The following is a 27,010-nucleotide window of genomic DNA, read 5'->3' as shown; positions in this document are numbered from 1 at the left end:
GTAGCCTACTATCTTGATCTTGTAAGGCTTTTAATGCTGTGAATTCTTTGGCTTTAAGAGATAAAAATACACTGACAAAGAAGTTGGTTAAGCAGGCAGTGTCAGTGTCCTGTGGCTCCTGGGCTTGGAGATCAGTTGTAGGACACAGATGTGGAGGTGACAGGGAGCAGTGATTGCTAGTCAAATCAGGAGTCTGCTTTTGCTTTTCACCAAAGCTTATCTCCTGCCAATGAGCAGGTACTTCCTTTAGGAAGAAGCAATTAGCACGAGTGTATCCTTCAAAATACAAATACACCCTGTGTGTATAGCAGCTTTGTCTGGGAATTTTTTGGTGTGTTTGGCCTCTTGTTTTTTATTAATGCCTCAAAAGTTTTTTGAGGGTAGGTGGTAAACTGGGGAGGAAAAGAGTTTCTGAATTGTGGTGATCAATCAGGTTGCAGCAAGCAGGCCTGTATAAATTCTACAGAACCATTGTTGTCTTTACAGCATGTTTGTGAACTGCAAGCATACATCCTGATCTGCTGCAAGTCATGAATTCAGTTGGTTTGGAGAAAGTTAAGAACCATGGGACTTGGATTGCTTACACATCATCATCACAGAGGGTGAAGACCAACTGGTTAAGCTGTTTCAGTGACTTAGAGCTCTCAAGTAGCTGAGATAGGAGTTTGGATTTGGATGATAATAGATCAGTTGAGTTCAAAAGGTTTTGGGTTCAAAATGTACAGTCATTGATTTTGATCAGCAGAGGAGACAATGAGGCCTGTCCCAGTCTGCACCATGCCTCAGGAACTAATTCTGGCTCACTGGGAGCTTTCATCTGCTTCCACTGCTTGTATTGCAGTAATGCTGTTTACTCTGTTGGGATACTGATCTGGTGCAGAGCTTATTCTGCAGGATTTACCAATTTAATTCTTAGTGGAATTATCAATTGTCCAGAATTAATTGCTATGAAAATACTGAAATTGGTGAAACTAAATTTTCACTTCTGTTAAACATGTTGCATTTCAATTTTTTTCCCCATGCAGTCTCAACTATTCTAACTTGCTTTTTAACCAGAAAAAGAAAATCATCTTCTGTAGGCAACGCACGTCTTTTGAACTGAGTAAATCTGAAGCTGAAATTTTTTCATCATTGTACGTATTTAATTGAACTGGGATGAGAATTATCAGTTATAGGTGTATCCTGTGTGAAACAAGGAAAGAACTAAAGCTGAAAGATAGTTCTTAGAACAGGCAGTAAGGTTAAGATGAACGATGTGAGATGGAAAAGGTAGTGAAATGGTTAAACACTCAGGTTTTGAGGAGGACAGGGTAAGTAATAACAGGTAGTGAAATTTAGGAGATCATGGGGTAAACCTATTTAAATGCTATATATGCCATTGCCTGAGGGCATCTTTGAGACTAGGGGGAAAGAGGTAGGATCGCTGGCTTTTTTTCCACTGGAATCATATGCTCTCTCTAAATTCCTGGAATTAATGGTTTGTGGCAGCCTGGGACTGGCTTAAACTAGAAAGGTAACAACTTAGCAAAAAGAAAATATAGAGACTTTAATTACTTTGTTTGTGGGATTTGACTTTGCTACTGATTTTATTAGCTTCTAGACTGCAAAGTTAGAACATTTTGTTTGAGAAGATTAATCAGTTACAGTAGAATTCCTTTCAAGCTCCGCAGTTACAGCACCTTTGAAAAGAACCAAGCAAGAGTTGTGGTTAGACTAGGACAGGTAGACTCTGTGCTTGTTAAAAGCTGAAATGTTTAATTTTCTTTGCAGGTCATGCAGTATACCCCTCAAAAAACCTTAATTAGGTGTGCAAAAGGTTAGATTGTTATTCCAGTGAAGTAGATTTGCTTTGACTGCAGAGTGTCTGTTTGGTTTGAGTGCAACTGCAACAGCTAAGAAAAAATTTATAAGCAATGGCAAGCAAAGTTCCAACGTGCTTTAAGTGCTGTTAAAATGGAGTTGATAATCAACAGTGGATTTTTTGGGGGAGGTGATGGTGGTGGTTGTAAATGTCCAGCTAAGCAGTTGGAAGGCCAGTCAACATAGCAGGATCTTTAATGATCCCTTTTGCTTTGACTCCTGTACGGTTTCACAACAGCTGGTGAAGAGGAATTCCAAAATGCCCAGTGTTGCTTTTGCAACACTGGTGTTGTATAGTATAACAACAGCACTGATACAGTTGTGGAATAATTGAATTGAGGATGTTATTTTGGGGTGAAAAATGATCTTGGTAATTCTAAATTGAATTTTATCACAGTTTATCATTTTGAGGTAGTCAAAGTTCATTTGCTAGCTTCGTACTTCAAGAAGGTGCACCTGAGCTTTCTTGGCTTTGCTCCTGATATCTTTGCAAAAAAACCCAAACTAACCCTTGAAGCTCTAGACAGTTCATTTCATTAATAAACAAGTTTTATAATAGTTGTTTGAAACTAGGTTTTAGAAAAAAACATCAGACTTGTGGCTTAGGTTTGAAATCTAGCAACTTGGACGTGTAACTCTGGATTATTTGTGCACATGTGGTGTAAAACAAGCAACAATGCACTTTTCTAACTTTGTCCAACAGTTTGAAAGTCACCTTCAAATCCCCATTCCCTTACATTAAAGCACCCATTAAGCAGATAATGTTGCCAACGGTAGCAAAATGCTGTTGTCAGGAAGGAGGGAGGTGAATTATATTTATGCTGCTTTGTGTTTTGCTGGGATTGTAGTCAGCTGTATGTATTCTTCTGTAGCTCCTTGGAAAGGAGAGAAACAGCTGCCTGCATTCCCCTGCGCAAAATTACTGTGAGCAGCCTTGGATTTGAACAGCCCACTGACCGAGCTGTTTCCCCTCTTTAAAGTGGTACTTCTGGAGCAGCAGCATCCTGATGATCCTACCTGCAGCCTTAACCCAGTGCAGAAACAATGGGTGGAGAATAGGTAGAGCAGCCAAGCAGGAGGGCGGAGACATGCAGGAAGTAAAGAATCCTTCCTTGTCACTTCTTCCTCCTCCTTGCAGCCAGCTGGGCAGGCAGAAAAGGACACGCTTACCTCGTGCTTATATTGATTCTTTCTATTCAGCATTAGAGTGACAAAAGGAGATATTGAGCTCAAATCTCTGCAGCCTCATGTACTGGACTTGGAAAATAACAAGAGGTGTCAAACAGGAAACAATGTTCCCTTCTAGCCTTGATCTCTGCTTTCCGTCTGCTGTGCGTTAAGTCCACAGCCTAGTGGATTCCCGTCGGAAACTAGCACCTAGCTGACTCTGGTGTGCGTGCCTCTCTTTTCCTGATGGATTTTACAAAAAGAGAGATCTGTCCCATATTTGTAATTGTTAATTCCCACTGTTGCTGCTCTCACAAGGATTGTGCTAAAGAGGTAAGTAAGAATTTCAGCTCTGTCAAGTGCCTGTAGCCACAGGGAAGCATTTTGGAGGTGAATTCTTGACAAATCTGCTGAACTGTCTTACATTTGCATAGCTTGGGTCTTCAGCTTTTGAACTTGACTGTACTTTTCCCCCCTGTAATTATTTAAACGTAAATTAAAATCCCAACCAGCAAGGCTGGAACAATAATTGCTTCTGCTACTTTCCACCTGGGTTTTTGTTCCAAATCTAATTATTTTTTCATTTAGAATGTCTGAGGGTATGTAACACCTCATCTGTCTTCATTTTGGTTTGTTGCAGAGGTTATGCAGCACCGATTGTACCTTCTCTAATGAAGTAAATAATGTGTTCAGTATCTCTTGCCTTAGAACAAGATGCTAAACAGTAATCTAGTGATCTAAGTAATGCTAAGTACTTTGTTTCTAGGCAAAAATTTTGAAGAAGAGTTCTAGATAGCTTATACTCCGGTGTTTTAAAGTTTCTTGGAAATTTGATTTTTTTAAGAATACCTAACTTGCTTTTAGTTGATCATATAAATCTTGAATTTTGGAACACACTTCTTTTACCTGGTAAAGTCTGATAAAATCAGAAACTTTATCGCATTTAAATTAAATATGAAATCTCTTCTTATGCTTAACATGAGCACTGTAGGATGAGCTTTTAGTTTGACAGTGGCACTTTGTGTTACCTACGTATATGTCCATATTTTAGAGGTACTCTCAAAATGGAAGTGATCAGTGGGTTTTAAGTTCTGCCCTTGTCAACTATTGCTCTGTGATTTTTCTGTCTGTGAGAAGGGCAGCGGTGTACCAGACTGTGAACTCCAGCTCACTGGAAACTACTGCAGGCTTTTTTGATTGAATTTGTTTCAAGTCTGATATATGCTGTGATTTGGTTCATTGTGAAACTCTATAAATGCATTTGCCGGCGAAAGAGAGGAAATGACAATGGGTGTGGGAATGGGAGATGGAGAAAGGGAGGCTCTTGCTTCCAGCAGCACTGCCAGTTTGTGCTAATTTAGGTGGTAGCTTGAGAAAATGATGATTTTCATGTGTGCCCGTTACACCTCTGCACACTTTTTTTTCTCTGTGAGACCTCTTCCTTCTATTTCTTTAGCAAACTCAGAAATAATGCCAGTGGGATTTGGGTGTTTAGCCCTTATTAAAGTGCCACTGGGGAACAGGACTGCTGGATTAAAAAATTTGAGTAGCCCTGTGATTCTTCTAAGGAGTTTGGGGGCTAGGAGAGGCATATAGGAATGTGACCACCTTAAGCATGGTAAAAACCAGGAAACACCGAATGGCTTGGTATTTACTTGTGAGCCTTTGGGTTCAGAAACTGAGGAATGTATGCTTGGCTGCCCAGCTTCTGCACTCTTAAGGACACATCAGGGTTATGTGAAGTGCAGGGCCTGGCCTCCCTTGGGTTTCTGTGTGATGGCTGGTTAAGGTGTGTAGGCAGTTCTGGATAGAAAAGAGTTCACTGATGCTTTGATTTTTTTTTTTTTTTTTCCCCCAGTCATTCCTAGTGTCTTCTCTCTTGTTATATAAAATAGTTATTCCCACTAATGTTTGGAGGAGGAAAAGTTTTTTAAAAAGCTGGTGAACTCCAGCATAGGGAGAGCTTGGCCAGCACTGTGGACTGGACTTAGGCAACCCTTTTCATGGGCTGTGGAGCAAACTGAGAAACAGGGAGCTGCTTGAACATGGAATCCTCTGGTGGTTTTAGGCCCTAGTGTGAGGTTCTCCTAGATTTTCTGGGGTGCAGTTAGGAACATGGAAGCCATGCTGGCAGAGGTTGGCAGGAGAATCACTTTTTAACTGAACTCCTGGTTTGGAATTCACAAAATTGGATATTGTAAAATGGTCCTCATGGAAGGGGTCTGAAGATTTTGGACAGGTGTTTCGTTTCTTTCAGGGTAGAGAAACACAGGGTAGCAGATGGAATCACAGGTTATAAAATCTATCCTCACCTTTAACTTTTCAGACTCTGTGCAAGAACAGAGCATGTGGTAAAATAGTTAAGAAGAAAAATCACGTTCTGGCTTTGTTGTGTTGATATTTTGCTGTGCCAGTTGTCTTCCTCATGTTACCTTTCAGTTTTTCTGAAATGAGACTGTCGCAGATCTGACATGATCCTTCTGCTGCCACAGCCTAAATGAAGGTCTTTGGGGGCTACTGCTACATCTGGGACTTGAGTTGTTTAGGAGGCTTACATGTGTTAAACTTTGGCAAATTGAGATAGGAATATGTGCAATAAGTAGTTGAGTAACTGTTGCGTAGGCTATATGTGTACATGCATATAGGAGAGCATTTAATTACATGTGGAAACATCTATACTACACATATAAACCTGAATTCCTGGGACCACATTAAGCTTGGTCATAATTAAAGGTGGACATCTTTGACAAGTCAGCTACATGGGCAGAGTTCTGTAAATCCTTTAGAGTGGAGAGCCCTGTCATGTCCTGCTAGGAAGCTGGAGGTTTATGATATAGCCTGGTTACAGTACTAAGCTTAGCCATCTAAACTTGGGTCTGTCTTATCACCTGAGGCATCGATTTTCTTAAGTCTTGATGTTCAGTGAAGCTTTTAAAAGCATTAAGCTAATGTTCACTGACAACCTGTGTTTCAGAGCTTATTCTGGTCACAATGTAGCCTGCAGTTCTGTGGATTTCAATTGCTAGAATTTGATAAGAGCAAATTTTAGACCAAAGAAATCAATAACCAGAATGCTGTTATAACAGGAAGTTTTTTATCAAATAAAGTTTTTCCTATAGTGTGGGTGGTTTTTGTTGGCTCTTTTTCTTTGAAAAATTCCAGATACAACATCTTTGTAAAACATAGTGGCAGATGTTGCCCACTGAAAGATTGGACTCTTTTTGCTTCTTGCAGTCTTTGGTTTACATCTGTTGAAGTTGATGTTGATGATGCCCTCTCCTGGAAGAGTGTGATAGAGAATATTTTAGGTAGTGAACATGTGAAGTCAATGTACTGCCATGTCTGGCTGAGGGAAGAAGTATCTAAATCTAGATGGAAACTATTACCACATTAAGTCTCCATGGTTGGTTAAATGAAGGTCTGTAGTTGCAAAGACTCAGGTTCAGAGACTCAAACATTTCTGTTTCAAGACTTGTTTCCCACAGACAGTAGAGGGATAGGGAAGGGTCTTGTCATGATGTCCACATGTGGTGGGAAACAGTGTTGTATAGGTTATTGGGAGAAGTATTTTTTGTTTAGGACTCAAATCATGATGTTTGTACTGCATTTATTTCTGTACTTCAGATTCTATGGTTTTCATTTTCTGTGTAGTTGTGATTTACCAGTGGCACAAGGTCAAATGTATCAAGTGTGTAATTTCAGGATTGTTAGGCTTGAAAACACCAGCTCTTCATATACCAGAATCTGAACAGGATGTCTTCATCCTCTTTCATTCTGCTGTCTTAAATACAGAGTTTGAAGCTAAAGGCTGCATCGAGTAAAACTGAGTGCCAGATTTTGCTGTTGTGGACAATTAGCCCCAAAATAGAGCTTCTGGCCATGATTGAGTGATGAAGCTTGGCTCTCTGCCTGTAATGTTTCTCAGAATTCCCAGATGGTCATATCTCATGGCCTGTTTGTTTTACTCATTTAGATAGCTGATCTTATTTGGATTTTGATTTGCTCTCCCCCCTGGTTTTAGCATGTATTGGAAAAAGTATCACTGTGTGTTGTGGAAGGGCTTTTGTAAAGGCCTGTATTGCCTGAGCTCATTTTCCTGAACTCACAAAAGCAGTGATGCAGGAGTGTGGTTTGGATATAGTAGATCTTCAGGGGAGAGCTAAAATACTGGGAAGACTTTTTTGACATTGGGCAAGTTATTTAATGATCCAGTTGGATCATTCTGGGCTAAGGTTTTTCCTGTAAAATCAATCTATGCCAAAATTACTTCATATAATGGCATGTTGGAAACATTCTAGGAAGCAGCAGAATGCTTGGAAGACTTTTAAATAATCATGTAGGTTCCTGCATTAGTGTTACATAGGAAGCATTTCCTTCCATTCTCAGGCCAGTCTGTGTTCTTGCCTTTAGCCAGCATAACTTCTGTGGAAACTAAACAGTTCTCCTGCCCTGAGAACTCAAATGTCAATGCCTTCTGTTATGGAAGTGTAGCTGAGAAATGGGAAGGGGGTGTGTGTGGGATGTTTGCAAAGTCACTAACAAACAAATGAAGGGCAATCCTGGAGTCAGATTTCTCTCTAATTTTCACTTATTATTTAGACCAGTTATCTATAGAAAATATATATATATATATATAAATAGTTGGTCTCTACACACAGTCAAGACTTTAGTCAAGTGAGCCTTCCAGTTTCTCAGTTCTCACTTTTATATTTCAGGGTGTCAAACCAGCCAGCTTCGATAAAGTAGCAATCCCTGAAGTGAAGGAGATTATTGAGGGATGCATTCGGCAAAACAAAGGCGAAAGGTAAGTACTTCTTTTTCAGATGGAGGTCCTAGCTGCTGTCCAAGTTTTTTAATCTGTGATGATACCAGATCCAGTTAATTCCTGGGGTTTTCTGTGATTGGTGTGATTGGTATAAGTTGGGAAGGCAGTAATACTTCTGCAACTTCTGTTCGTTGGTAGATTCTGATGCAATGATTATTTTAGAGAATTAACAGTACCAGGAAAAGTGCAAATGCTGTAGTAACCATCCATGTCAGTTTGTTCAGAAACATTACTGCTTGTATTAAAACTTTGACCCAGTCAGCAAAATTATGGAGGACAGTTCTTCCAGGTTTCCAGGTATTTGGATTTGGTTGGTTGGTTTTGTTGTGTAATCCTTGGTTTTTTTTCTATTCCTTTGATTCTGTTGGTATTCTATGGTTAATTATTTTGAGGACTCTTCTTAATTTTGAAATTCTTGATACTTGTTTCTATCCACATCTTCTGCAAGATGACTTCTACTTGAAGTGGTTAACTTATACCATTACAGGAAATATGTAACTGTTCTATTGGGTTATTTGTGGAGTTTGGGTTTTTTTTTTCTGCTTTTACATGGCTGTTGTTTATTGACTGTCCTACTTAAGAATACTTCAGCCCTTGTCCCCTCTCTAGTCTGCTCCTCTTCTGTTCAGAGCAAGTTTTATGTGTCTATGGATGTTTATTCATCCCCTTCTACTAACTCTTGAAGTTTTACATCTGATTGTGTTGTGTATTTTTAATTTCAATGCTTTTCCTTAAACAACTTAGTATTATTTTCCCCCATTTTAAGTTCATTTTCTGACTGCACATCACTTATTTCTTGCCATTTTGTTTAAGCTGTTAACTGCTATTGTTAGTATATGAACATAAATCTCATGTACTACATGAGGCTTTTGATAAGATCTTGAAGTAGATTGAAATACATACTTGGATTACTGCATTAATTTGGGGACTAAGGGTTGTGTGTTAGATATATATAGATATATAAATACACCCAAACTGTCTTTTCAAGGTTTCTTATTATTTTATTTAATATATATTCTGTTCATTTGGCTTCCATCTTTTGGTTCTTCTGCTGACCAAGGTGTGGTTGGTTTGAGGTTTCTCATACATCTGTAGCATTGTTGCATTTTGTTTCTCATTTATGCTTTTTACTAGAAATTTGTATTCTAGTCTGCCAATTCATGAGATGTGTATTAAGTTAGAGAATAAATTTAGGGGAACATCAGGCAAGGATATTCCTTAATATCTTATGAAAACCTAATAACTGTGTGTGGTTTCTATGTTCTTTCCCAATATGCTAGATATGCTATTAAGGACCTTTTGAATCATGCTTTCTTCCAAGAAGAGACTGGCGTACGGGTAGAACTAGCGGAGGAAGATGATGGAGAAAAAATTGCCATTAAACTCTGGCTGCGAATTGAAGACATCAAAAAACTCAAGGGCAAATATAAAGATAATGAGGCAATAGAGTTTTCGTTTGATTTGGAAAGAGATGTCCCAGAGGATGTAGCACAGGAAATGGTGAGTGCTGATGGTTTTCCAAAGCTTAGGAAGTATTGGTGTTTTCTGACAGTGAAACGTGGTCTGTCACCTTTTACTGTTGCTGTCTGGAAATAAAGCTGGTTCAGAGGTTTGTGAATGGGAATTTAGTGCCAGAGAGAGTGGTAGCTTATGCTGTAGCACTGACGCAGTGGCTGTCTGTGGCAGTCTGAATTCTGTGAATATATCCTCCTTCAGGTGGAATCTGGCTATGTCTGTGAAGGGGATCACAAGACAATGGCGAAAGCTATCAAGGACAGGGTATCTTTGATTAAGCGAAAGCGAGAGCAGCGTCAGTTGGTGCGAGAAGAACAGGAGAAGATCCTTCAGGAAGAAGGTAGTCAGAAGCAGCAGCTGGAGCAACAGCAGCCAAGCGCTTCCTATGCAGGGTCAAAGCATCCCCAGTCTGTCACTGGTACTACTCTTGTCCCCACTGCTTCAGCATCGGTTTCTACACAAGTGGAGCCTGAAGAGCCGGAAGCTGATCAACACCAACAACTGCAGTTCCAGCAGCCCAATGTATCTGTTCTTTGTAAGTGTGTCAGCTGGTTTATTTAGGAACTCTTACACAGTTCCCGTTAGTCTTACACTTTTGGTGACTATGACAGTAAATATCTTAAGGTGATGCTGTCTGCTGAAGAGCAATAGCCCACTAGAAAGCACAGCAAAATAAGATGCGTTCCTGTGCCTTAGCTGAGCCAAGTCTTGGCACAATTCACAGTCCAGTGTCTTAGTACAAAATCATTTCTCTTAGTTTCAGGGTAATACACTGAAGGAACTGGGGCACCTCAAGCACAAACACGTGTCCTTGATTTTGCTGTCCTATAGGGACAGTATATTCTGGCCCTGCAAAAGGCTGTGTACTCTGGTACCAGTGCAGATCAAGATATTAAAACCACTTATCCTTGTTAACTTTTGTTTAAGGTGGAAATGAGATAAATCTACAAGTAGTTCAGCTCATAATTTGCTTTCTGAAAAGGCTTTATTTTTTGTTTTACATATTATAGATTAAAAGATGAATTAATATTCCTACCTTTTCCTCTTCTGCCATCCCAACATTTGAATCGGTATTTGAATAATGATGGTAGATGAGAACTTCCATATTACAATGATGAAGTTAAAAAGCAAATTATTGTCTGTTCTATAGGTACAGGGATTTTACACTGACTACTAAACCTAGTTCACTACTGTGCCTACATGATGCATCTGGCAGCCAGCACAACCCACCTGTTTTACATGTGCATGTAAAATTTAAAATAATGATTTTAAAACCTGTTAAAGATAATTCATAATGTTGTGGAATTTAGGTTTCTATGTCTAGTCTAGCCTTTTATAGGAAACATACTTTACTATTAAATATCTTCCCAAAGTACTTCTGAAATTATTAATTTTTTCAGGGGTTAGGGGAAGGCATATTGATAATTAATTACTGTATCGAGGGGTAAAAAGATATTTTTTTAACCAGCCTAAATACTACAAGAGGTAAAATGCTGTTAAGGCCCACGTGACATAGCACAAACACCAATCTAACATTTGATCGATTTATAATATCTTTCAAGTTTTGAAGCCAGATGGCAGTTCTTGAAATGCAAATTTTTTACCTTTAACTTTCACAGCTGATGGGACAGTTGACAGTGGCCTGGGGTCATCTGTTTACAATGAATCGTGTGTGGGCAGCCAGACTGTGTCCTACGGTTCCCAGCTTGACCAGTCAGCCTCCAACACTGCAGTCCAGGGATATGCAGCTTCAGTTGGCCAAGTGCAGTCCCAGCAGCACGGAGGATTTCAGCCAGCTGCAGGGGTAAGCTGGAACTTGGAGTATTGCAAATGCATGGAATTATCTGATTTTTGTATGCCTGTTGAAAGGTGAGGGGAGAGTCTACCAGGCCATCTCCCATGTATGTTTTGTTTTCCATAGGATACAAATTCTGCATGGGAGTAGTTTTAGGGGCTTTTTTTGCAAGGTGACGAAGTTTAGAGTGGGGAGGTAAAAGGGTTGTGTTTAAAGTTTTTATTTAATCTTGGGTGCACTTATGCAGAATGGTGGGTTAGTTTTTTTTATGGATGCAAGTAACATCCTTGGAATAAGACTATCTCAAGAATGTAAGCATTCGTCAATGTAACGCTCACTTGGGAAGGTGGTCTGTGTATGTGTATATGAAGTTACCAGGGATTAAACTGTTGGTCTAGTTTGAAGAAGGGATTAGAACAATTTGAGCTACTGTATGAAATTGCTGTGTGTGTTCTGTGAGGCTTTGATTACAGATTTTTGCAGGTAAGATTGTTTGACTGTTATAGAATGCTGCATGTGAGAACTCCAGACTGACAAGACCCCACATCCTTGTTCCCAGTTTTATTTCTAGCTTGTTGATTTGCTCATCATGCGTATTCCTTTTCCCTGGAAAGTCTGCACTGGGCACAAATACTTTTCCTACTATGTTCATTTGTGTTGCCCTTTTATTTTGGTATTTTTTTTCCTTGATATGTTTTTGGATCTGATAAGAGACTTTGCAGAAATCTATTCTAACTCTGGAGTAGAACTTCTGCTACTTTTATATTGTCTTCAGTGGTTCCCTTGTCATTTGTTTTTTACACAAATGGAAGTCTGAGGCAGAGACATTATGGTATAATGTAACAATACCGTAAAGGAGAAGATATGTCACTTTAGACTGAGGGTCCTCACTTCTGGTACCTGGGGTTGAAGGCTTTGTTGCATAATCACTGGTGTAACTAGCTTTTTGGGAAACAGGCTGGTATCACTCACAAGCAAAGCATCTCCATCTTTTTCCAAAACACTTAACCTGAGGTGTGTGGTACTGCTAGTCCTTGATGATGAGTTCTTAATCCCTCTAAATAAGCTCTTTTTCTGGGTAAGCTATATTTTGGTATAATCTTCTGAGAGGGAGAGGGAGAACAAGCATATGATAGAGGTTTAGCCAGGCTTAGTTTATTGCAAAATGTGCTCATGCTGTATGATGACAACAGTGGTACCAGGAGGCTGACAGAATGGAGTAGAACACTACAGGAACTTCTAACTCTGTTTTGGGAAGACAGGATGACAAATGGAAATTATATTGGCAACTGGAAAAATGGCCTTAATCATAGAACACAATTCAATCAGGACGAGAACAAGGTTCACGCTTAACTGGAATAATCAGCTACACAAGTACAGAATGAGCACTAACTGACTAGGCAACCATTCTGGAGAATAAAAAGAAGTCATTGATTACATTGTACCATAAACTGGACATGGTCAAAAACATCACGCTGTTATGAAAAAGGCAAACATCACATTATATGAAATGGTAGTTCTGCTCTTGGCCGTTGGTAAGTCTATCCTGGACATCTTGATTGAGTGAATTTGAGGGTGAATTGGGAGAAAATTCAGAGCAGTGTTAAAAAACCCCACCAGAAATACAAAAAACATGGTTTATGTGGGAAGACTGAAATACTTAAGCCTATGAGAAATGAACTTGAGGAGAGAGAAAGCTGTAAAGGCTGCTATAAAATAGGAGGATGCTAATCAGATCACAGTGTTGTTGTTAGGCAGAATAAGAAATCATAAGCATAAATTTGCTAACCAAAAAAGACAGCTAAGTACTGTAGTCTCCATCACTGGAGATGTTTCTGAACAATTTGTATAAATTAGAGTCAGGAATGATATATAACTACTCCCTCCTTCAAATAGATGAAGATGTATTTAGTTAACCATTTGAGTTCTCATATACCTCTCTCCCAGATTTTTGAGCAATCTTGTAAGTTTTTTCATATCAAAAACCTTTAGAATCAGATCTCCACTGAATATCTTGATGTTTTCTCTCTGGAGGTCTGTATCTGATTTCAATTACTTTAAGAAATTGTGGATTACATCCATAAGAAGCATATAATATCAGAGAAGGAAAATTTGCAGTTGAAAACTGCCTTTGTCATGTTTTATCCATTCATTCATTAAAAAGCCCACAGCAAAACACACACATACACAAAAGGCAATAATAACCCCCCCAAAACAAACTGAAAATGCAAATCCCATCCCAAAACTTCATTCTGTTTCTTTGGATTTTGACCTATGGCCTTCTAGATTGTGGCAAGATTACAAAATCCTGATGCTTTTATTGGCCCAGCATCTGGAAAAGGCTTGTCTAATTTTACAGAATTTTCCACACATTAAACTGTGGTTTGTTTGTTTGTTTTTTTTTTCCCATGCAGCTGATGTTGGAGAGGGTGTAATGTTTAAATTTTTATGGTAATGTTTTAGTTAATGAAGAACCAGCTGCATACCTTTAGTCCACTCAATTCAGGCAGAGGGACTGTCTCAATAGAGGAACTGGGTGAGGTGCTACCTGTGAACACACACCCACTCTCTAAACTGATGAATGTTTGAAAGCTCATCAGTGTCTGTCTAAGTTTTTTTAATCTGTCAGACTACCAGATGCTTTGGGAACACACAGTATGGGCTGCTTCCATGGCCCCGGAGAAAATACAGTCTGTTCTGCCTTCCACATGTTTCCTGTAAGGGAACCAGGGAACTTCCCACACTGCTCAGTAACCTAGGGCAAACCTGGGTCCTCAGAGGTGCACACAGCCTGTTCCTAGTGTGTGTTGGCATTCATTCAGCATTCTCATAAATTGTTGTACCACACATGGGTCCGTACTGGGCCTCTCATTGTGTGTCTTCATTTCTTCTCTACCTCATTATAGTTTTTGCTGGTTTTGTTATTCTTTTTTTTTTTTCCCAAGTGTTCAATTCTTAACTTTTGTTTTCCTCCTTTAGCCTCAACGTGGTCGTAGCATGTCAGTTTGTGTCCCCCACCTTCCTGCTCTTCCCTGTATGTCCTGCATCCCTCTCAGTGCTCCTTGCACCCCACCACCAGCGCTGTCTGCACCTCTTTCTCCTTTCTACCTTCGGACTGTCCCTGAAGAAACCTTTGCAGAAAAGCTTTCTAAAGCCCTGGAAAGTGTCCTGCCCATGCACTCTGCTTCTCCACGCAAGCATCGACGCTCCAGCCTGCCCTCCCTCTCTGTCAGTCCTGTATGTGTTGCCATTTGCCTCCTGGCACAGTAAGATAAGTTATCATTAAATACATCCTGGGTTTTGGGCATTTTTAAAACGAGAAAATGAAGAGTCGATTCCTTACACTGTGCTGCTGGAATGCCAGATTTTAATTTTTTTTCCCCTTCTATGAAGCAGTACACTTAAACATTATCAAACAGTGGCTGACCATCTGCTTTTTCTATTTTAGGGTAGTATAAATATAAATTACCCAGTTATACCACAGAAGGTAAAGGGAAGACTACTTCCTATCATGGTCAGAAGAATAGCTTTTTATTTTTCAAATTCCAAGTAAACACTGAATGTTAATTAAGCCCTGCACAGAACAATGAGTTTTAAATCTCGGTTGCAGTGGCTAGTTATTCTGAAAGCTTTGGCTAGCTGTGACAGTGATACTAGAAATGTAGAGTATGAATACCTTTGAGGATTTTTCTGTAAGTTTTAATCAGAATTGCTACTTCAACTGCTTCTTGATGGGAAGAAGCCATAGTTTCCTGTCTTGCAGAAAGTCAGATGCAAGATAGCTTGCAATATAGCAGGTAGTTCCTTTTCAGTTTTGAGCTTCAATTTACACAAAATAAGTTTTGAGAAGAATTTTTGTGTAAATGAAGTAAGTGGAACCAGTTTTTCAGAACGTAGGAAAAGTACTTCATCATGTAGGGCCTTGTTAATATTGGTCAATATGGAAATTTGCTGCTGCTTTTCCGGACAAAGGGGGCTGGGGAAAAAATAAACAATGTGGAAACAGCAATTGAAAAAGGCATAAACGCCATCTGTCTTGGGCAGTACATTTGCTACTGACTCCTACAGTTTTTTTCCATTAGAGTAGAGAATACTTTCTCTCAGCACACTGTAGACAGAGAGGAAAAATGGCAAAATTACTAAATTGTTTGATATTCTTACAAAGAACTCTCTTTACTGTGAACTTCCCAACAAATCTAAATAAGATCAACCTCGTTTGAAGTAGTAAATGAGATGGAGTGGAATTGCCTGAGGACTCTACTCTTACTAAACCTGTGAATGTTTTATTTTCCAGGCAAGAGTTAGGTTTGTTTCAATGGCTATTCATTTTCAGTGTAAAAAAGTGTGATAAAATGGATCAAGAGAGTTAATCAACCTGGGCAGAACCCAAAGACTCTTTGTTTTTATCAGAGGCTTTCGTTTTTATCACCTGTGTGATGGAATGGTGCAATTTTGTCTCATAAAAGACTTCTTTTTAGCTCTCTGGATAGCATGCAGGATAACCTACACTGTGGTTTTTTGTGCTGGAAAATACTAAGATTTAATGTCATTTTATCTTCTAAGTGCAAATTAGAGGCTCTGCATCATTACTGCTCTCAGGTTCTGAATTTCATATTGCACATATGGCAGTGACCTCAGGGGTTTGATTGGATTTCAACCACTGATCACAATGGATAGGCTGCAGCAATAAATCTCTTTCCATTGTAAGGAGCAAAACTGGTTTCTTTTTGTGAATTATTGGAATTGAACTGGAAAAGCAGCTCTAACACAAGCAAATGTTCCCATTTGTAGCTATGCCTGCCATGGATGTATTTAATGGATATTTACAACTCACCTAAATTTCCTAAGTACTGTATGTTTTTGACCATGAATTGAGTATGAATTCTATAAAGTTACTTCACAGAACTGCCTAGTGAACTGTGCATGTTGATGTGCTTTCACTTTTAATGTATGAATTACCTGTCTTGTTCATGTCAATACAGCCTCAGCATCCACGTGGGGGAACACCAACGTTCCCAGATTCACAGATATTTTTCCCAACCGTTCATGAACGGCCGGTGTCTTTCTCACCACCACCTGTCTGCCCGCCGAAGGTGGCAGTTGCTCAGCGGCGCAAGAGCACTTCATTTTTGGAAGCCCAAACTTGCCACTTCCAGCCATTGCTGAAGACTGGCCAGAGTTTAGTTCCACCTGGTGGTAGTCCCACCAACTGGACACCAGAGGCATTCGTTATGCTGGGCACAGCAGCTCAGAGAGTCGCTGGGGAGCCTCTGCATGTGCAAGTTAATCCTGTGTTTGAGCCAGCTCCTGTCCACAATGACTATAGATCTGGACCAACACCTCCAGAGGATGCTCACTACAGAATGCATCCAGAAGCTGTATATTTGGTGGGCATGCACTATCCATCACAGGTATCGGAGCAGTATGATCAAGTAGCTTATAACTCACACACAACTGAACAGCATTTGAAGCAGGTTTCTGAGTCAAACCATGGGCAAGGTGGTCCTCCACAAAGCTCTGTGTTCGATTTTCAACCGGGGCAAACGTACCTGGCAAGACCCGTTCAGAACCTGAGGCTGGATTCTGGGATGGGTCCCCTCTCTCCATTATCCAGTGTTTCAGCTCCTCTGAGTGCAGACCCTGCTCAGATGACATTCCACCAGGTGTTTGTTCCGCACTCTGCCCCGGCTGTGCTCTCTCACAGTGCTGATGGCAAAACGAGCTGTGTCTTTGAGTTCCATGTGCACACACCGACTTCTGCCTCGGCAGAAGGGGCAGTTGTGCCCCCGCGGGTCTACAGAAGTCGCCGGGGCTCTATGGAGACCAGTCAAGAGGAATCCACTCAAGGCATAGGGTCGCATGGTCGGCTTCAGCCTGTGACAGAGGAGCAGTGTAACTATCTTGGTGCTGGGTTAGCAGGTCCCAGAGGGGGCTCTGCCAGGCGGAGCTGGCCAGAAGGAAGCCCAGAGTACTCCAGTGATTCCTCACAGCTGACTTCCTCTGACACTGGTGATTTCCAGTCTCCTCCCCCTACAGGGGGCTCATCTTCTGCTTTTGGTTCAGACTTCTCATTGCCCATTGTTCAGCTGCCTCAGAAGGTGTTGCAGGAGTCGCAGCTCTTCATCTGCTTCCCCCAGGGAGCCTCAACTCAGCAGGCCTTGTCCACCTCGTTTTCATCAGGACCACCTGCATCCTATCCTCAGGTTACAGGAGCAAACCTGTCCAGAATTTCTCTGTTTTTTATAAGTCATACCTTGCACTTATGAAGGGGAGCCTTACCTGTAGATTTTGCTCCTTGTGGTTCTAAGTATTAGCATTCATGGGGATATCTTTCCACCAATCTGTACTAGGATCTCTTTACCAGGTTGTGATGAAATAATGACACATCAGCAACCATTTGGTTTGTGTTCAGATTTGGCTGAAATATTGGTAGGGCTTTTGTGTTAAGAATAAAAAACTGCTAAGTGTTCCTCCTGGAACTAGTTGTTTTTTTTGGTGAGAGAGGGCTGGAGGACCAAATTGGCTTTTAATCAGTGGTTTCAATGAAATGTATCTTTTCCACAGTTGGAGTCAGCAGCGATAGTAAAATTTTCTTTGTGTTTTTGTTGCTGCTCCTTAATTTTAATGAGAGTGTTATTTGAAGTTGAACTTTGATATGAATAATGTTTTGCTAGACAACAGCAAGGTTATGTTGCTGATTGTCCAAAATGCAAGAACTTTTTCTAGACTTGGGGAAAGAAAGTGGGAAGAGAGGAGCGGAAGGAGCTGTGTTATGTACGTGTACGTGAGTTTGAAATGTGTTTGGAGGAGCTTTGAAGAAACTAAACAGGCTGAGTAGTTAATTAATGGTACAAACAACTGTTGCTAATAGGTGTTGCCGCCTTTATAAGCCTAGAATATAATGTCCTTTTAAATAACAAAGTTGGAGGCCTGAAGCTTAGTTTGGAGGTACATGTTTTATCAGCATATATGGTATTTGCGCTTGCAATGGTCACTTTTTTGTACACTGTGATTGTGAGGTCTGTGTGTATATACATTGTGTCTGCACTTTAGACTGAAAATTCTCATAACTTTCTGTGAAAAGAGAAGATTTACTTCAAGTAGACTTCTCTTTTACCTCTTCTGCACATAGAATTAGGGACTCTAATTTTAGTTATTGGAGTATTAGCAAATTTGGAATCTGTGTGAAGGAGAATAATTTTGCTTTCTGTGTTAAGATCAATAAGTATTCGAGGCTTTCTGTATGGGATAACAGATGTTTTATTGAAGCAGAAACAGCTTTAATCACTAGTCTAATAGATGGCAATTGCTGTGCTGTAGGAGAACTTGTAGAGTGAATCTGCTACTCCAGAAGTTTGAAAACTACGTGGAGATTTTTTTTCTTCATAAACCTTTGTTATGTTGTCAGGAGGTGAATTCTGATGGATTTAAAATACATTTGGAAAACAAAATAAGAGATAATGATTGTTTATGGAATTTAAGTTCTGGGATCTTTTATCTAATTCATTAAAAGATTAGAATTTGAAACCCAAACTAAGTCAATATGAGTAGATGTTATAGCAGTGGGATATAGCACGTTTAGGTCTTAGCCAGTAAGGGCCTCAAGCTTCTAAAACAGCAAAGAAAAAAATGGTTCTCTTCACTGGCACTCTGCTTTCCCCAAAGTTTCTATAATTAAAAAAGTATTTAATTTTAATAAGCTTGTTCATTATGAGCTTCTGCAAGCTTAATGATCACAGGATTAAGGAATTTAAGTAGATATTTCTGATATGATACATATGCACCAGAGATGCTTCTTACAAAGGCAGTTCACCAAAGTGGTGCATGCTCAGGGAGCTCGTCTGGAGGTCTTTGTCTAGTTTTCTCCCAGGAGCTGATAAAGGAATACAGTTGTCACAAAAATCATAATGCAAATCCTGGGATCTGATCAAAAAATGTCATCCACAAAAATAATGAAAATCCATTCCATTTTCCTCTGCATATTCCACATTCATTTGTATGCCACTCATCCATTTTTTTCATTGCTTATTCAAAAATTCTGTTTTAACTAGAATGTGAACCCCCACATTCCCTAATATCTGATTGTTGGTAGCCTTTGAATGGAAGTGACTCTGGGAATGATTACTAGCCTGTATTTTGACATTCCTCTCATAGGAAACTCATGACATATATGTGTACTGGGTATGTTGTAATTGGTCTGGAATTCTGTATATCTTTGTGCTTGGTGGCTTTTTTTTTTTTTAATGGATAGCTTTATTTCCACATACTCTCCTTTTATCACCCCACCTGTGTGTAGAACACATGTACAGATAAAACCTAATACCTCTATTTCCAGTTATCATGCCAAGGCATCCTGCTTTTAAGGCATCACCAGTGGAAGAAGCAGCTGGTAGGCTGATCTGTGTCATGTTGAGGGGCTGCAAAGACTTTCTGTATTGGTTATTTTGGAAGACTTAAAACGAAGTTCGAAACTCTTCCAGATTGCTCTGCTTTGTTCTGTTTGTATTAGCAGAATTTGGCCAGAAGGACTGCTTGTCCAAAAGGACAGCTAGAAACCTATTCCAACCAGATCATTCCAGGCAGAAATGATTTTAATTGCCTGTGGCAGAAACCATAGGTGTTTTTTAAGCTGACTCTTTTTTCCCCCCCCTCCTCCAGACACAGGTGCAAGGCCAGCCAGCCTCGAGCAGTGCATCGGTGCCATCCCAGCCTACCCAACACACTCAGCAAGTAAGATCGCAATTCCTAAACCCAGGACTAAAATACTCTTAGTATAGGATTTTGATGACTCTTTTAAGGCCAGTTGACTACCTCTATTACCCTTCAACCCATAGTTTTGCACAAAAGCAAAGGAATCCTCTCCCTGGGAATTCTCACTCAGTCTAATGTGCTATGAGATATGCCTGGACTTTGTGGAATTTATTTTTAAAGTCATGTTAATGCTTGTTTTCCCATGCCTGTCTTCCCCAACTTCCACCTGAGCTTGCAGTGGCAGTCCTGTTCAAGGGGAGATGTGTCAGGATTTGCAAGTTAGACTGTCTAGACGGGCAAACTTCATTTTTAGGGTTTCTCCTAACTGGAAATACTATCATATCTTCTGCAACATTCTTATGTCTTAACTGCCTTTTCTTCCTTTATAAAATCTTCATTCTTGTTCACACAGGTGAAGTACTTCTGTTGCAAGATTTGGTGCTGATAATGTAGTTGAATTAGTGTTGCTAATAAGTAATTGCTAAAGTCTAATTGACTTGGCATATTCTGAAGAACCACAGATGTTACTTGGGAGAGAGTAAAAAGTAGAATTGAAGTAGGATATGCTTTATAAACCTCTGTAGGGGGGAAATACAGCTTCTGCCTCTTTTTTTTACTGCAGAGTGCACAGCAGCCAGCCTCTTCCCAACAACCTGGGCAATACCAGCTGCAGCAGCCACCAGTTTCTGCTGGCACAACTCCTGCACAAACTGTCTCTCAAACTCAGACATCACAGATAATGCCAATGCCTCAGGCAGGAGCTGGGACACAGGTAAACAAAATTCTTTCTAGCAGAAGATTTATTTTTTTTTTCTTCACAGCTGGCAAATTCAAAATTCAAACATTTAAACTTTCACTTTTGTCATCTTTTCTAATGGTTCCAAAACATTCATCTAGGCAACAGTTTTGTTATTGTACTACAATTGTCAGTTCTGTTGGAAATGCGTTGGAAAACCTTTCACATGTGGCAGTCGTGGGTAATCTGAGGGAGGGATAGTATTTTCACGCACAAAGATCTTCAAATCGTCAAAAATACCAGGAGGCATATTGATGGATGGTGTGTTGTGAATGGATTGTCAGGAACCTGTCATTTCTCTGTTTCCCATACGATGTCTGTCTTCTGCACCATTACATATTCACTTACTTAGGTAGTGAACCATAGGATTCCTTTCTTCACTCATCTTTCCTACTCAGCTCTTCTCCTTTACTCCCTGGTCAAGAAGCTTCTGTTACTGAATATTGCTTCATTTTGGCTCATATCTCTATTGAATGTGTGAGCCTTAATTTTGTTTTTAAAATTATTGGTTTGTTGCTTGTTCATCTAAACTGCTTTTCCAGTTGCATCATTTGCTGGCTTTAATTGACATATCCCCTGCCATTCTCTGAATACTGGCACAGTGGATTTTCATTTTCCTCTGCTTTAGTCCCCATACCCAAAGCTGACAGATTTGTTGAAAGATTTGCACTGCTTTCCTGTAAGAAGGCAGGCCTTGGGTCTGAAGACAGAGTTAAGGGGAATTTGATGAAGCACAAATCAGTGCTTCAGGGTATTCGAACGTTGCTCTTTTACCCGCTGTGGGTGTCGGTTTCAAGAGCCTGTTGAGTTCTTCAAGGGAAGTGTTGCAAAGAGAGGACCGCTTGGAACTCCAGCCAGCTTCCCAGCCACTCTGCCAACTGTGCTCCCGCCCACTTTAACAGAGTGCTGTAACTTTGAATAATGCTTTCTTTGACTAATGTGTAAAAACTCTGCTTTCCGCAACCCTGCTTAAAAAAAAAAAAAAATCTATCTCTATTTTCTTTACCTCCCCAGCTTCCTGTTTCCCAGCCAGTGCCGATCATCCAAGGCGAGCCTCAATTACCTGTTGCAGCACCTTCTCTCCCTCAGCCTTCAGTTGCCCCATCAGTCCCCATTGGCTCTCATTTTCTACCCATGGGACAGGCCTTGCCAACTTCCGTGGTTCCCCAGTTCCCAGTCCCTCAGTTGCCTGTAGCAGCTCCTCATGTGACAGTGGCTCAGCCAGGTTTCCAGTCGCTGCCCATTTCAATGGCAGCTGGCATGAACCAACCATTGCTCACACTGGCAACGTCTGCTGCGGCAACCGCTGTTCCTGTAGGATCAACCGTTGTCCCTAGCCAGCTTCCCACAATGATGCAGCCTGTGGCTCAGCTGCCCAGCCAGGTTCTCCCGCAGCTCCTGCAGCCAGCTGTCCAGTCCGTGGGATTGCCAGTCAGCATTGGACAAGCTGCTGAAGCTTCACTTCCTGCTGGAGATGCTCTTTACCAGGTATTGTTGCAAGCCAGCAGACCTCTTCTCCACATTTTTAGCTGTTACTCTAAGGTATCGGATCTAAACTGTGTTGCCCTGACCAACTCACTTTTCATAAGAGAGCCATTAAACCACCAACATGAATTCTGTGGTGTGGTAAAAACACATTTTAAGGAGGAGAGGAAAAAAAAAGTCCTTGGATGTCCTGGTGTTTTTGAGCCTTTCATATTTGGCAGTGGAAATTGTTTAAAATGACAGAATCATAATGCAGGATTCATTCAACCACTGTGTGAAAGAGGACAGCTTTATGTCCAAGAGATCTGTCAAACTGGAGACAAAGAAAATCAAAACATTTCAACTTTAGAAATGGGAGATGTGTGCTGGAATCAAAATCAATGGCAGCATGTTCAGCAATGTCAGTATTTTATTCCAAGTCTGGGAAGGGTTGGGACATGGAATTTCTAGAAATAAGGCAGGCAACGTGGATCTTGAATGTGGCGTAAGTACCTGACGCTAGTCGTGAACTGCTTGACTGGTGGGCACAGACTGCTTCAGCTACTTTGTGTGATCACTGTGAAAATGGCAACCTGAATAATGGCAAGTGTTCCTTGTTCCTGGGTCAACTCATCCTGAGAGGACAGGAAGAACACAAGACTGTTTTTGCTATTTATCTCGAGAATCAGCAGCACTTTTATAACATTTGAGCAGCAGTTGTTCTGCCTGAAAATTCTTCAAACTCATTTCATTTCTCAGGCTTTAAAATATTAAGCTACAAATGCAGCTGTGAGACTTAGGAGATGAAGATTGTTTTGCCTAACACTTGGAAGTATGAGTGGGGATTTGCTTGTTCAAGCATGTTGACTTGCAAGCTGGCTGCATGAGCAGTTTGCTCTGCTTCTTTGGGAAGATATTTGGGAATGCTTGAATAAGTACAGAAGGTTGGAAGATGCCCCTGGAAATGATACTTTTTTCATTTTACTGTTGTGTTTCCTAATTAGCTCTGACATTCACTGACTTGACTCCCCCGTTTCTATTCCAGGGCTTCCCGTCACGGCTGCCGTCTCAATACCCCGGGGACTCGAATGTCGCACCTTCCTCTGCCATGGCCTCTGCTAGCATTGCTTCTGCTGTCCTGTCCCCTCCCTTACCCACAGATGCAATGGCCCAGTCAGGATATCTCGCTCCTGTTGTGCAACCGTACGGGGAACAGAATGTTCTGGTTTCCATGGGCAGCATAGGAGGGCAGGTGCAAGTGCCCCAGCCTTCAGTGAGTTTAGCACAACAGGCCTCATCTGCCTCCTCACAGCAGGCAGCTTTGGAGGTAAATATGTGGAATATAACGTAACAATACATTTAGGATGTTTGAATCGTGCAACAATGTATGTGTGTGGGGAACTAATCCCTTCCATGCTTGTCTTCAGTTGGAAATTAATATTTCAAATGACCTTTCTCTTACAGCAGAATGTCATGCCAATGTGGGGACCTTGTTGCCACTGGTTGTTCTGTTGGGAAGTGAGTGTGCCATCCTGCAGGCAGAAAGCAGTTAACATTTCACTTCTTGCTAGTCCTATGGACCATTTTTGCCATATCCAAGACAAGCTGCAAACGATAGCCTTAGAGAATCTGTCATTTTGCGTATTCCCTGCAGGGTTGTTCTTGCTAGGGAGAATTTGAACTGTCTTTGTGTTCTGCATTGGCTTGCCTTTTGCACATTCTGTTAGTAAGACTGTAACTGCATGGCAAACTGTAGTGACACATGAAAGTAGAAAGGATGGCTGACTCTCTCTCCTCACCCCTCCCGAGATGATTTTTTGCTTCACTGCAGTTTGCTCTAGAATCCTTTGTAAATCAGAGCTGTCTAGATGCCAGCTGTTTGAAGTTCTAAAAAAGGCAGAGCTTTTAGCTTTACAACTGGTTTGGGAATAAGTTCGAAAGACTGCTGGGCTACTTAAGGAGGAACTTTATTCTTTGGGGGATTCTTGATGTAGGTTTCTGTCCATAGGGTTCTCAGGGGGCCTCACAGACTGCTCCTACAGAGACTCTTCCAGCAACACAGCCTGCTCAGTCTACCCCTTTGGCTTCCTCTATGGATAGGTAAGCATTGCTTTCTTTAGATTATACTTCCATGTGTTATCTTTAGGTAAATTTTTTCACCAGGGATACTGAGGGTGTTCTTGAGGATGTGAGGAAACAAACTTCCAAGAGGAAAAATAGGGTTATGAGAGGTGGAATAAGTTTTGATTTATGTCTGGGTGTGGAGAGAATAAATAGGATTGTCTGTAGTGCTTTAATTTCTAGTCCATTTTTATTTTTCATGTCCAGTGGATCATAAAGCATGTTTTTCTGTCCTTTTGGCACTCAACAGAATTCAGACTCCAAATAGCTTGAAGACATATTCAAAAGATAGATTTGTACTAGTAAGCTTGCAAGAGGTGCAGCGAAATAATTGCTGTTAGAGTAGAATTTTTAAGTGTTGACAGGACTATTTCCTTTATTCTGAGATTACACACATCTGCTGCTGTCCAGAAGAGAATATCATCTGGTGGGTTACACTGTATTGTTGCAGCTATGGAATGCATGGATACTAATGTAAAGGTGCCTTTTTCTTTTTTTTTTCCCAGTGCACATTCTGATGTTGCTTCAGGATTGAGTGATGGCAATGAGAATGTCCCAACTTCTAGCGGGAGGCATGAAGGGAGGGCCACGAAACGTCACATGCGGAGGTCTGTCCGCAGCCGCTCTCGCCATGAGAAGACTGCTAGACCAAAACTGAGAATCCTAAATGTGAGTGTTTCTTATTTTAGAGACAGTTCAGTAGTGAGCCTCTAAAATTGTTATTTCCTTTGAGCAATGTGTGTCTTCTGCGGTCTTGTTCCTAGCTCCCTGAGCACAAAAGCTATCCAGTGCATTTCTTTTGCTTCTAGAGTCACCATTCTAAATGTCATCTGCTGAGAGCATTTTGGAGCATTAGATCTGGCAAAGTTGGTTTGTTTAGCTACCAGTGGTTCCATAGACTATTGCAGAATATTTGATGTATACTCAGACAAAAATGATGCTGTACATGGCACCACTTATTAGATTGGAAAGAGAAAGAGAAGAAGTTTGTATTATACCAATACTGTTGGTTTGTTTCAGTGAACTTTAAAGAAAAAGCCTTAAATTCTTGTGCTTTTGGTTTGAAGTACTTTTTTTTTTTTTTGCTTTAGGTTTCGAACAAAGGTGATCGGGTAGTGGAGTGCCAGCTAGAGACACACAATCGGAAAATGGTTACTTTCAAATTTGATTTGGATGGTGATAACCCTGAGGAAATAGCTTCAATTATGGTAAGATACATTTTAGAGATGTAGAATTGAATCTGGTCTGAATTATTTTTTTCTTGTGTTTTGGAATTGCTCTTCCACATAGCATGGTGTGTGTTCACGTTATTGGTACACAAGCACAGCTAGAAACTCTGGGCGCAGAATGGTATACCTGACTGACAGTTAACATTGCACACACAATTCACATAACAATTTTTCAATTTTTACCTTGGAACTGAGGTTTTATCAAGTAAATTTGCCTCTGTTTTTTTGCAGTCTAATTTTTTTTAAAAGAACAAACAACTTTTTGGAAGTGTCAGATTTAAAAAAAAATTCTGGTTTGTTTTCCAAGAGCAAATGTTGCTAGATTTTTTTGTATTTGAACTCTTTTTGATCTGGTACACTCTAAATGAAACAGATTATTTTAAGTGTTAGTGAAGTGAGGGAGGATGGCAAAATGCAGTATCTTCTGCCAGCTTTTTGGGTACCTCTCTTGGTGTGTGCTGGATTTGTACCTACCTAAAGGAACCAAACCAGTGATATGGGAGGAATAATCTCTCTGTGACTAATGACTTTTTTAGGAAAGAGAAACAAGTTGGTTCTTGGCTAAGTACATGTATTGACACTGTGAACAAGTTAGTAACATAAAGTCAAGTGCCAAGAAATACACAGATGTCTGTCTTTGCCTCATACCTAAAGTGATCCTATGGAGGAATAAAGAGTATGTTTGATTTTAAAAAAATCCAAAAAACTAAACAAGCAAAAACAAAACAAGCACACGCAGCCCAAGCAACAAACCCCACAGTATTTGAAGATGAGTAGAAGCAAAATCAGTGAACTGTGCATTCAAAATGCGGTCACATAGTTGAAACTGTGCAACCTAAATTAGACATCTGAATCTGGAACATTGTGCTCATGGGTTTCTTGTTGAATATTGAGGGAACTTTTGACTGTAAGACTTTATGGTTTCTTTTTTAATCATTGTACTGTCAGGTAGCATTCCTCAACTTAAAATGCTGAAGGTTTCTTTAGTTAAGTTTTCTGCATTGCAGAGACAGATGTAAGCACACATCAGGCTTGACTTTCCTTTCTCTGAACCAGCATCCCAGAAACTTGATGTAAATGCAGTGTCTCAAGTTAAACCTCCAAGGCACTTTCTCTTTTCCAACTGAGATACTGTGACTGACAGCTTTGCTTCTGTTTCACAGACTCTCTGCAAGTTTTGCCATGCATAATTTCAGGAGACAGAATATTCTCCTGGGTCAGACCAAACCAGAAATGTCTTTCTAAATGTCATGTATACTTGTTTAAGCTAGTTTTCTCCAGTATAAGCAGCAGAAGGTATTTTCATAAAGCAGTATAGTGCATTGAAACTAGGTGAGCTGAGCAATCTTCCTTTTCCTGTACTTGGAACATAATTAATACTGACTTTTATGTACTACAGCCAGACTTCAAATTAGTGATGTGCGTAGAGTAGAAGTCGTATATGGCATGGAAAGAGAAAAGCACAGAACACGTCTTCAATACAGAGG

The 27,010-nt window shown here is 40.4% G+C and overlaps 1 protein-coding gene and 1 long non-coding RNA gene across 12 annotated transcripts in view; one reads left to right on the top strand and one right to left on the bottom strand.

The window, feature by feature from the left end:
- The window catches only part of WNK1 (WNK lysine deficient protein kinase 1), a 103,910-nt gene that overhangs the window by 51,470 nt on the left and 25,430 nt on the right, over positions 1-27,010 (top strand). For 9 of the 11 annotated variants that reach the window (XM_027905990.1, XM_027906048.1, XM_027905997.1 and 6 more), the window contains exons 5-15: positions 7,743-7,831; positions 9,133-9,352; positions 9,569-9,902; positions 10,987-11,171; positions 19,821-19,892; positions 20,536-20,685; positions 21,724-22,197; positions 23,219-23,500; positions 24,182-24,273; positions 24,801-24,963; positions 25,386-25,502. In XM_027905990.1, coding sequence (XP_027761791.1) covers positions 7,743-7,831; positions 9,133-9,352; positions 9,569-9,902; positions 10,987-11,171; positions 19,821-19,892; positions 20,536-20,685; positions 21,724-22,197; positions 23,219-23,500; positions 24,182-24,273; positions 24,801-24,963; positions 25,386-25,502 — 2,178 coding nt within the window. Of the gene's footprint in view, positions 1-2,997; positions 3,361-7,742; positions 7,832-9,132; positions 9,353-9,568; positions 9,903-10,986; positions 11,172-19,820; positions 19,893-20,535; positions 20,686-21,723; positions 22,198-23,218; positions 23,501-24,181; positions 24,274-24,800; positions 24,964-25,385; positions 25,503-27,010 lie in introns of those variants that run through there. The other 2 variants (XM_027906073.1, XM_027906065.1) reach the window with 2 other exon arrangements.
- On the bottom strand, positions 3,043-21,525 carry LOC114069366. Its single transcript, XR_003573765.1, has 3 exons — positions 21,445-21,525; positions 7,966-7,973; positions 3,043-3,052 (listed from the first exon to the last, which is right to left on the bottom strand). It is a non-coding gene; the product is annotated as an uncharacterized LOC114069366 (long non-coding RNA).

This window comes from Empidonax traillii, unplaced genomic scaffold (assembly GCF_003031625.1).
Source record: "Empidonax traillii isolate 1590-97213 ecotype Southwest subspecies unplaced genomic scaffold, ASM303162v1 scaffold25:size3598162, whole genome shotgun sequence".
Lineage (NCBI taxonomy): Eukaryota > Metazoa > Chordata > Aves > Passeriformes > Tyrannidae > Empidonax > Empidonax traillii.
This window is presented reverse-complemented; position numbering and strand designations above follow the sequence as displayed.